This window comes from Pseudochaenichthys georgianus, chromosome 14, assembly GCF_902827115.2.
Source record: "Pseudochaenichthys georgianus chromosome 14, fPseGeo1.2, whole genome shotgun sequence".
Taxonomy (NCBI): domain Eukaryota; kingdom Metazoa; phylum Chordata; class Actinopteri; order Perciformes; family Channichthyidae; genus Pseudochaenichthys; species Pseudochaenichthys georgianus.
Window position 1 is genome coordinate 19,887,691 of NC_047516.1, and position 12,103 is coordinate 19,899,793.

A 12,103-nucleotide genomic window follows, 5' to 3' on the forward strand; every position below is an offset into this window, starting at 1 on the left:
ATATGGCGCTGATATAGTCCAGAGTCTATATGGCGCTGGCTGGGTTACTAGCTGGGTGTTCTCCAATAAGGGGCCGGGGGAAACAAAGTTAGTGATTACTGGTTCCATGTTGATTTATTTCAATACAAATTGTTGGGGGGGAACTGAAAGGCTTTTACCGTACTGGTTACTTTGCAGCCCGGACATTTCCCCCAAAACATATTTAGACGCGTTCGCTACACAGAAGTACCTTTCAAATCCGATCATTTTTAAGACCTTCCTTATTTTTTTGGTCATTAAGACCTTTTTAAGGCCATACATTCAGATTATCAAATGTAAGACTTTTTAAGACCCCGCGGGTTGAGTCCCTTCATTATTGCAGTCCACCTACAGCCATGAGGCAGAGAGCCAGCGAGAGCAGCAGTGTCCTTAAGGAGCCTTCAGTTCCTATCGCTGCAACAAGAAACAGAACTTAAGTTAAACAGGAAGCCAGAAAAGCCTGTCACATGCTGTTCCCCTTTTCTACGTTGAACTAGACAAGAGAATGTAATGGTTTTGCTAAAGTCTTGACTATATACAGTATCTAATATTCTTTAAAGACTATCCCAGTTGTGTGCATGTTTTTGCCTTTTTACTACTCATGTCATCAAAACAAAATGTGTAACTAGCCATTCTATTGCGTATGGGAAATGTAGATAGTACTGTATATTGTCAACAGTTCCAGACCGCCATTGATTTATTTTTATTTTGATATGAAATTATAATATTTTTGTATTCTCTTGTAAAACAGAACGTTATTGATCCTAATTTGGGAAATGTTTGCGTTGCAGCAGCATAAAAAGACGTGGCATTGTACATACAAATTAAAAGACAAGAAATAAACAAGTAGAAAATATACATAACAAGATATAAAGCAAGGTATTATATTTACATAAGTATGTGACAGATGGAATATTAAATATTAGACTGAATATTTGTATTGAAATAAGGATACATCTTACCATGCGATGAGTTTTCTGGAATTTTCTGGAAAGATCTTGAAGATATACATACAAAAGTGAGATTTCACAAATTCTCCGGATTTCAATGTACATGATTCAATTATCTTAATGCACAAGCATGTGTGCCACCATTTAGACACAATGCATGCTCTACATACCCTTGATGGTGAAGGTGGTCTCCATGCCAGCGTGGATGTGGTCAGTCACGTGACAGTGAAGTAACCAAGTCCCCGGGTTCCCAGCAACCATCTCCACTGTCTGGAAAGTTCCGGGGAAGAGATCGAAGACGTCTGCACGATGCACATGGTCCGTCTATATATACACACACAAACACACACTTTCTGTCTGGGCATGTAGAAGTGTTAAACCCAAAAACAACAACACACTATCATCCTTTCATTATTGGATTTAAACCAGAGCAGTATATATTGTGTGTCCAACATTTACAGAGACATAATTGTTCTGGTAGCGTTTTAATTTAGAGTAAATATATGATCATATGTTGTGATGTTGGTGGTTACCTTGTAGGTGAAAGTCTCAGCGTGGAAGTGCACAGTGTGCATGTCCACTTCGGTGCCCATGCCCAGCAGATACCAGTCTACTTTCTGGCCGCGGGTCATCACCAGTCCATGGAGATTACCGTACACCAGGCCATTGATCCCTTCAGTAGACACAGTGACAAATAGAGATAGAGACCATCAACATTTCCCTCACGTTAAATATAATCTTTTTCATCGTATAGAATCAGAGAGACATGCAGAAAAGTGTAATAGGAAAATTGTAATTTAGACTTCTTAGTTTAGGAAAACCCTCGTCATGAATTTGAAACAATTCAGAGGCAAATTTCATAATAAATTATTTAAATTGGATCAAATATTGTATTACTTTTAAATACACAGCCTTGGTTGGCATAATTCCTCGTGCCTGACTATTAAAGGTAGTAAGTTTGAGAAACCGGCTCGAGATCGCTAGAATTTGAAAATACACGAGGCGTGTGGCGCAGTGGATAGAGCCTTGGTCTGGGGTCAGATGGTCACAGGTTCAAACCCCCACTACAGTCAGCATGTCGTTGTGTCCCTGGGCATGACACTTCACCCCAAATTGCTCCTGTGGGGATTGCCCACAGTGTTGAGTATGTAAGTCGCTTTGGATAAAAGCGTCTAACAAGTAACCCCACCCCAGCGCTAGTCACAACGGTCACTGACCCTGAATGCATCATCTCTATTTTTCCGCCACAGACACTCCCAATCCTGCTCGCCAGCTCTACCCAGTGCCAACAAGGCAAATACAAAGAGGAATTCTACACAAAAACCTCATAAAAAGTGAACACCAAAAGTACATGAATGCAACAAGACAATTAATTGTGCACTGTTAAACATCAGATATTTGTCATCTAAGGCTGCATTAGTTAATGACCTAATAACAGACAGATTGACTTATGTTGCCTCACTGAAACCTGGTTGCGACATGAAGAATATGTGACACATAAATGAAGCCACTCCACCCAGTCATAAATACTCATGTTGCTAGAGTCACTGGTCGAGGAGGTGGAGTCGCAGCCATCTACGACTCAAGTCTTCTCATAAATACAAAATCAAAACAAAACTATAACTCTTTCGAAAGACTGATTCCTAGTCTTTTGCACCCAACTTGGAAAACAATTCAGCCAATATTAATTGTCACAGTGTATCGGGCCCTTATTCTGAATTCAGATCTGAATTGTCAGAATTGTTATCAAGTTTAGTCCTTAAAACCAATAAAGTCATTATTGTGGGTGACTTTAATATTCATGTTGAGAATAATAGCCTCAATATTGTTTTTACCTCATTAGTAGATTCAATTGGTTTTATACAGAATGTACATCAACCAACCCACTGTTTCAACCACACCCTTGACCTTGTCCTAACATATGGTATTCAAATCGAGCATCTATCAGTCAGTACTCATAACCCTGTTTTATCTGATCACTACTTAATAACTTTTGGTGTTCTGTTATTAGACTATAAGCCACTGCATAAGAATGCCTACAAAATAAATCTCAGATTCTGCTGTAGCAACATTTATGGAAAAAATTCCATCAGTGCTTAGCTCATTAGCATCTCACAGTCCAAGGGAGGACTCCTTTACTAACCTTATGCCCCCCCAAATAGATCATATGATTGATAGTGTTACAGGGGCGCTACAAATTACACTGGACTCTATTGCCCCTTTTAAAATTAAACTAAGAAGACTAGCTCCATGGCATAACAATGAAACACGCATAATAAAGCAGAGGACAAGGCAACTTGAAAGGAAATGGCGCTCCACCAAGCATGAAGAATTTCGGTTACTCTGGCTTGATAACCTTAAAAAATATAAGAAGGCACTATGCACTGCCAGAGCAGCTTATTATTCCTCCCTAATAGAAGAAAATAAAAACAATGCCGGGTTTCTTTTTAGTACAGTAGCCAGGCTGACCGAGAGTCAGCTCCATTGAGTCTTCTATTCCTACATCCATCAGTAGTAATGACTTTATGAACTTCTTTAAATGATACAATTATAACTCAGGGACAAAATAAACCACCACCTACACCTGTACCCTTAGCCAGCACTGAATCACCCTTAACACCGGACATATACTTAGAGTGCTTCTCTCCTATAGACCAAAACCAACTAAATTCAATTATTACATCCTCTAAAGCAGTGGTTCTCAAATGGGGGTACGCGAACCCCTATGGGTATGTTGGAGTACTGCAGGGGGTACGTGAGATTTATTTTATGTTAATGAAAAAAAAAAGTAAGGAAGTTTGAGCAGTGTAGGTTTTATATTAACAGAGTTACACATATTTCAAAACGCGAAGTTTAATAACTGCAGTGGCCTTCCCGTCACTGAGAATAACAAAGATCCTCAGTGAAGCACAAGCCCATGTTTCTCACTAAATTGTAAGTACAACTTATGTCGTCTTAGTGTTATTGCATGATGTTAAAATTGGTTTGCCATGAATTTAGTGATGATTGTAAACATTTGAAATGTAGCATTTAAGTGTTTCTCAGTTACAAGGTTCTTGTTTTAATAAATCAGACACCAATGGTGCAGCACTGTACCTCTTTATATAGGCATTGCTGATCAGGGGGTACTTGGCTGAATTTCTTTTTCAAAGGGGGTACATTATTGAAAAAAGTTTGAGAATCACTGCTCTCAAGCATCTACCTGTATCTTAGACCCTGTTCCATCCAAGCTGTTCAAGGAAATTGCACCCCTAATTAATACACCTGTATTAGAGATGTCCCGATCCGATCACCTGATGGGGATCGGAGCCGATCACGTGATTTTCAAAAGATCGGAAGAAAAAAATTGGGGATCGGGAATTTTTTTCTTTTATAAAATATTTTTATAATTTTATAAAACAAAAATGACCATGTTCACGTCTTAAAGTCATCCTGAGGCCATAGTTTTGGTTTAAAGTTACACAACATCATGTATGTGTTGCTTCTTTTAGGCTTGTTTTCATAGACCTGGTTGCTTATTTCTCTCAAATCTGGCAACAGAGTGGGCGCAGTGTCTAACGGCCCGTCTACACTACAGGCATCAACAAATCTTGAAGCTGGGCGTGTCTGAGGCTTGGCGATTTCTCGCGCCCAAGGCGACAAACAACCAATCGGGAATCTCTCGCCCGCCCCCGGCATACAAAGCAATAGCAATGTTAAAACGAAGTAAACTGGATATAAAATCCCCAAACAGGCGAAAACCTACCAGTTTCACCCACTGTCTCTGCCACCTCCCTCCATGCCTCGCTCCTCCGGTTTGTATCCCGGTAGATGAACAGAGACCGATCATACAGCACCGGGTGATTCACTAGCGCTATAATGAATTTTCCCTCCATTTTTTGAATATGAGGAAATGACCTGCGTAGTCTCTCCCAGCATACACGCGGTTTGATTGGCTAGCGCTTGTACTGTCAGATTTGCATACGCGGGATTTGATTGGCTGATGCCAAGCATCGAGCATCAAAAGTTGAACATTGTTCAACTTTTGATGCCGATAGATGCTCGTGATGCTTGGAAAGCCATGCTCCCCACAATGCAGTTCGGCGAAGTTTAAAAATCTTCTAAGTCACCCCATTCAAATGAATGGGCGAAGCGTTGAAAGCATTTTTCGATGCCTGTAGTGTAGACAGGCCGTAATAGTAGCAGTAAGCTAACGAGAGGCTACGTTCAGCTGGTGACTCGGGAGTCGGGACAGAGAAAATGCCAGGAGTTTGGAAGTATTATAAAATTGAAAGCGAAGGCAGTGTAACAGCCAGATGCAATGTTTGCAAGGCGGAGGTTCCGCGTGGTGGAAAGAACAGAGCTACGTTCAACACGACCAATCGAATACGCCACCTGAGAAACAAACACCAACAACAACACGACGAGTACACAGCGGCCACTCAGGTAACGGCACTGAAACAACCCACACTTTCAGAGAAACTGCCCCAGAACAGTGAAAAAGCCAAAGAAATAACAGCCAAGATAGCTGAATTCATTGCGTTGGATGACGAGCCGTTATCTGTTACCTTTTTTCTCTTAATGCATTGCATAAAGATCGGATTGGGAAAAATCGGTATCGGCAGATTGTCAAAATCAAATGATCTGAAGCAAAAAAAGGTGATCGGAACATCCCTAACCTGTATTAAATATGATGACTTAGGGCTGCACGATATTGGAAAAAAACTGACATTGCGGTTTTTTGTTCCCCTGCGATATATATTGCGTTTTTTTTAACCTGTTAAGGTCCCGGCGGGTACTTTACTTTTTTTTTCACGACACTGTCTCAGGGGATCTTAATATTTAAGAACCTATTAATGTGTTATACCAGATTAACGGAAATAATCTCAGCTAATTGACGATACAAACCATTTTTACCAAAACACAAGTCTCATAAGAAGCATCTAAATGACCCCTGAGCGAAAAATGCTAACGGACTTTGGCACAGAACTCAAGATAAAAGTACCCTTATTACTTATCGTAGCTGCACATACAAGATACCCGATTAAAGCTGAGGTTCCACAGATTAAAGTCAATGCAGAGACGCAGACAGACGCGAATTCGCTCCGACGGCGAGCATGAAGCGGTGGACGTGGCGCGAATCACGCGATTGAACGGTGCCGCGTCAAACGCGAGAGTTCAATTTTTTCAGCTCAAGCGTCACATTCACGTGACGCGTTCTCGCGGAAGCCAATCAGCGTTGGGATTCCCTCTGACGTGCTGCTGTTGATCAGTTGTAAAGATGGAAGAGATGATCGTTGTGGCTGTCAACGGTATGTCTGTTTTGAATGACACGATAAAACAAACTGCAAGCCGCGGTGAAACTGCAAGCCGCGGTGAAACTGCAAGCCGCGGTGAAACTGCAAGCCGCGGTGAAACTTGAGCCATTGGAATGCGAAGCGAATATTCGCATCGCATCCGGTGTGAACGCAGCATTAGACTAGAGCAGTGACCACCAACTGGCGGCCCGCCGGCCACATCCGGCCCGCCAGACATTCTCATCCGGCCCGCACGACGGGGGTGACTGTGGCGTTGGCGGAGTGGTTACTGCGTTCGCCCCCCACCCATTTCTTTGTTTAAAACGTCTCGTGAGTAAGGTGCAGTACCGGAGTCCAACAGAGAGGCAGCGGCTGCGGGACAGTAGACTGCGTACTGCGAAACCTTCCCTCCCCTGAAGAAGAAGTGATCCTTCGTTGTGAAGAGTCTGGTTAATGCGCTCCGCACCACAGCAGTAGCCCCGCTGCGACAGAGTCCAACAGAGAGGAGGGAGCTGCGGGACAGTAGCCTAGAAGCAGGGTTGGGTTGTAATATATATATACAGTCTATGGTTGTAACGGAATACATAACGGCGTTACGTAATCAGAATACAAAAATCAAGTAGGCTAACTGTATTCAGCTGGCGTTACATTTGAAATACGAGTAATCTGATTACAGTTACTTTCGTAACCTGAAGTGAATACATTTTGGAATACTTATTGGAATTATTGGTGGAAAAGTTTCCTCACAAAATGTAATATTCATTACCGGCAGAACTGTGTGCACACTGCACTGCTGCAGCATGTCTGTGAGCGAGAGAGATGCAGTGTGTCTGTGAGGCCCCGCCCCCGCATGCAGATGAGAGAGAGAGATCTCTTTTAAAATATATTGAAAGTTAGAAACGGAGATGGTTAGATAAAATGTGCAAGATAACGTTTATGTAGCATTTCTTTATTGTCGAAATGATGACATTTCATAACGGGATGAAATCAAAGTGAATGGCCTGCTGCTGCTGAATGCATGGGGCAAGTGACTGGAAAAAGTTTTAAAAGTGATTACATCGTTTCAGATAATAAATAATAATTCATTCTATTTAGGGGCGCCTTTCAAAGCACCCAAGGACACCTTACAATTCATAACATATTCCAAGGAAAGGTTTTAAGACAGTACAAAGAATGCAGTCCGGGTGATGTTTTTTATGTGGGGCGCAGATGAGAGAGCTGTTGAGAATGACACCAAGATTTTGTGTTTGAGTTCTTGATAAGCCATGAAAACAGTAAAATAAGTGTCTCCTGTGCACCAAAACATACCCATCTGTTATGGAAAAAGAAAGTATTCCAAAAGTAATCTGAATACTATTTATAAACTTCTGGGCTATATAAAATTTGCTGGCCCGCGATAGTGTCTATTGGTTACATTTCGGCCCTTGGACAAATGTAGTTGGTGATCCCTGGACTAGAGCGATGCGATAGGAGGGATTAGAGCGAAGCGAATATTCGCATCCGGTGTGAACGCAGCATTAGACTAGAGCGATGCGATAGGAGGGATTAGAGCGAAGCGAATATTCGCATCGCGTCCGGTGTGAACGCAGCATAACTCCATCAATTTTCATTGTTATGCAGATGATACACAATTGTATCTATCAATTAAACCAGATGTACAATTTCCATTAGTAAAACTGCAAGAATGCCTCACAGACATAAAGACATGGATGACCAGCAACTTTCTATTATTAAACTCCGACAAAACACCTTCCGAACGAACTGTCCAACAACATAATTTCTTCGAATTGTATTACCATGACCTCCAGCACCACGGTAAAAAATCTCGGTGTTATTTTTGACGAGGATTTGTCTTTTAAATCCCATATAAAGCAAATTTCAAGGACTGCCTACTTCCATCTACGGAATATTGCAAAAATCAGGCACATCCTAAATCACAACGATTCAGAAACACTAATCCATGCTTTTATCACCTCCAGGCGATATTGCAATTCCCTTTTATCAGGCTGTCCGAACTCATCATTAAAGACCCTTCAATTCATACAAAATGCTGCAGCACGAGTTTTAACAGGAACGAAAAAGATGGACCACATCACTCCTGTTTTAGCAGCATTGCACTGGCTACCAGTTAAGTCCAGGATTGATTTTAAAATACTTTTACTCACATACAAAGAGCTAAATGGTCAGGGACCATCCTACCTACAGGATCTTTTAATCTCCTATTGCCCCTTTAGGGCATTAAGATGACAGAGTGCAGGTCTGTTGGTGGTTCCCAGCGTCCACAAAAAAAGGTCAGGTGCTAGAGCTTTCGGCTACCAAGCCCCGTTCCTCTGGAATCAACTTCCAGTGGCGATTAGGCAGGCAGACAGTGTCCACACATTTAAGAGGAGGTTAAAGACTTTCATTTTTAGTACAGCGTACTCTTGCATTTGTGTCATGTTGCTTTTTAAATTGGTATTTTCACATTGATCTTGTAAGATACGTTTGTTGTTTTTACATTGCCAATTGTGTTTGTTGACTTGTGAAGCCCTCTGAAATTCTTTAACGACTGTTTAAGACACTTTTACTCTCCGTGCCTCTCTTCTTATCTCTTACCGTGCATCTTGTTGCTCTCCTGAAAGTCTTCATCTCGTGTTAAGGTATCGGGGTCAGCACCGAGGTATGTTTTGATGTTCTCGTCCAAGTACCAGGACTGGTTTTCGTCATGCACCATAAAGAGCAGAGCGAACTCCTTCTCCACGTCATCCCTCTGTCTGTCGGGCCCCTCGCCTCGCTGCAGAGTCCCCGGCCTGCAGATCACCAGAGGCCCCAGAAGACCACTGTACAGATCCTGAAGATAAACAGAGGAATCTGCCCTGTCAGAAACATCTTCCACTCTTCAAAATGTCCATTAAAACACACAAACAGTGACTTATTTGCTTCCATGTGAATGTATACAGGAAGTATGTACCTTAATGAAGTCCACATTGGAGTAGTATGCATAAGATATACAGTTAGGATCGGAGACCCCTGGACCAGAGCTGTTAGGAACATCCCATGTCAGCACCAATATATTACCTAGAGGCAAAGGAAGACATAAAACCAGACAAATCATTACTTCTGAGAAAAGGCCAGTGTTTCCACCCTTTAGTTTGAGAGCAGCAGCAAACATTGTAGTTTTCTTGTCAAATGTGACTCACCAGGTTTGACAGGAATGTGTGCACCGCTGGCCTTCACTCCATGTGCACTTATCGAGTACGGCCTGCTTGCGTTGTTCTTGAAAGTGATCACGATCTGCTCTCCTACCTCTGCTTTGATTATTGGACCTACAGGGGAAGAGAAAATCTGTGTCTCCTACGGTCGTTTCTTTGGTTGAAAAAAAAGGCATGAAGAACAGCTAAGCTTACCCATAATTCCCAAGTGTTGTTGTTCTGGCTGTCGTTTCTTCTTAACAGTTAAGCTTTCATCGGTGTATTCTCTGTACACCACCTTCTTATAGCGAGAGCCAATTTTGTTTCCCCCCCTCTCAACAAACATATTGCCTGGACTGGGAGACATGTAACAATTTTCTTCCATTAATAAACAGTAATACGTCACACCACTAATCACAGGCTCCAGCATCCACTCTGAAATACATCATCCTACAATTATCTTACGACATACCTGTCTTCTAATGTGCCGTGGTGTATCTCCATCTCCCAGTCTCTGTTGGGTGAGAAGTCCCACACTATTTCATCAGCACTTATAAAATACTGCACAATCTTGGTCGGCCCTCCTCCTTTGTATGTGAGCTCTAGTTTGTGTCGGGGACAGAGGTCCACTCTGTACTGCTGCCTCATGCCGGCTGAGAAGTGGTCCGTCACGCTGCAGCTCACCTCGTGCACACCTGAGAATGAATAAAGGGGATCAGAGATGGCAAAAGTACACATATCCTTTACTCAAGTAGAAGTATAGATAATCGTGTTTAAAAATACTCAAGTAAAGAAGTTTAGTCAGTACTTCTACTTTTACCAAAGTAAAAGTAAAGAAGGGCTTCAAAATGTACTTAAGTCAAAAGTACCCATAACTAACAACTGTTTTAAAGAGTAACTGACCTCACTTTATATTAATAGAACAATAAAGACATTGTTAGCTAATTAATGTGTTGATGCTGAACAACGGCAAAATGACAGAGTTGTCATTGGTCCCTCTTCTTTAGAGAAGACCAGGAAATGATGGATACACGGATCGTGTTAAAAAATAAATAGGCACGCGATGACTAATAATGATCACGCCACCAAACACAGATTAAAAAACGAAAGTAACCAGCCTGTTTTGATACTGATACCAGAAAAAAATACTTAACTACACAATATTAAAGTGTTCTGTGCTATTTGGGCAGTCTTGAAGTCACCATCCATTTAAAAATGAGTTTCATTCATCGTTAAGGTTTAAGCTTAAGTGTGCAGAATTATGTTTGTTTGAAAATAAATATTTTTTATTTTCATAGAGTCTGATTTATTTAGCCTATTCATTTGTTGATTTAACCCTTTAAAGAAAAAACACATCAGACAGACATTATTATTCTTTTCAGAATATATTAGTCATGCCTAAGAAAAACATGACGAGGATTTTAAAAGGTGACTTCAACATTCAATATGGCCTATAATTTTAACCTTATTGATCTTTGGACTCCATTCTCAACTTTCTATTGTATAAATTAGCATACAATATCTTAACGTCAAATGCACAATTTGTATTGGCGGTGGTAACAGTACAAGTCATATTATTATCATACTAACGGTGGCGAGCTGTGACTTTTATACCTAGGCCCTCTCATCCCCCCCTGAAAAAAAAACAAGAGTTACTACGTCTCAGCATATACTTCAGCGGAATATCAAAACAGCGGCCCGGGGTGCAAAACGCATCAATGACAGCGACCCTCTACCACACAAAACAACACAATTTATATAAACACCTATCATGACAGGGCACCCAAAGCCAAGTAACAATTACAAATGAATTAAGTCGGCACGGCGGCCCACATTGAAAATGACTTGGGCCTACCTTTGATTATCAAATCACTTAAACACAAAGTCAATCAATCAATCAATCAATGTTTATTTATATAGCCCAATATCACAAATGTTACATTTGTCTCAGTGGTCTTCACAGTGTGTACAGAATATCAGTATGACAATACGACACCCTCTGTCCTTAGACCCTCACATCGTACAAGGAAAAACTTCCAAAGAAAACCCAGTTTAAAGGGAAAAATGGGAGAAACCTCAGGGAGAGCAACAGAGGAGGGATCCCTCTCCCAGGACGGACAGACGTGCAATAGATGCCGTGTGTAAATTGAAAAGATAATACATTTGCAACATAGGTAGTCCAAATGCATGTGTGTATAATAGGAAGATGAATCCACGAGGATATCCATCCAGGACCTATGATCCAGGACCACAGCCACGACTCAAGATCCAGCGCTCGCGATCCAGGACACAGGACCGCAGGATCATCCATGACTCCGGATCCCAGCGTATATAGACACCAAAAAGAAAGACATTTGGGGAAGCTGGGTTAATCGGAACATGAGTGTACACGGGTATAGACAGAGAGAAGGAAGAAGTAAGATGTCCCCCGACAAACTAAGCCTATATCAGCAAAACTAGGGGCTGAATCTAATCAGCCCTAACTATAAGCTTTATCAAAAAGGAAGGTCTTAAGCGCACTCTTAAAAACGGATAGGGTGTCTGCCGCCCGAACACAAACTGGAAGCTGATTCCACAAATGTGGAGCTTGATAAGAAAAGGCTCTGGCTCCCATTGTACTTTTAAAGATTCTAGGAACAACCAACAACCCTGCATTCTTGGAACGCAATGCCCTAGTAGGACAGTAGGG

General features: G+C 41.6%; 1 protein-coding gene across 1 annotated transcript in view; it reads right to left on the reverse strand.

Moving 5' to 3' along the window:
- Window positions 1-343: 343 nt before the first annotated feature.
- The window catches only part of LOC117458709 (ferroxidase HEPHL1-like), a 39,842-nt gene continuing 28,082 nt past the window's right edge, over window positions 344-12,103 (reverse strand). Inside the window, 9 exon segments of the mRNA XM_071205358.1 lie at window positions 344-432; window positions 981-1,015; window positions 1,139-1,292; window positions 1,502-1,641; window positions 8,840-9,074; window positions 9,195-9,301; window positions 9,424-9,549; window positions 9,631-9,770; window positions 9,887-10,109. Of these exon segments, the coding sequence (XP_071061459.1) occupies window positions 427-432; window positions 981-1,015; window positions 1,139-1,292; window positions 1,502-1,641; window positions 8,840-9,074; window positions 9,195-9,301; window positions 9,424-9,549; window positions 9,631-9,770; window positions 9,887-10,109 (1,166 nt within the window). The 3' untranslated portion in view covers window positions 344-426.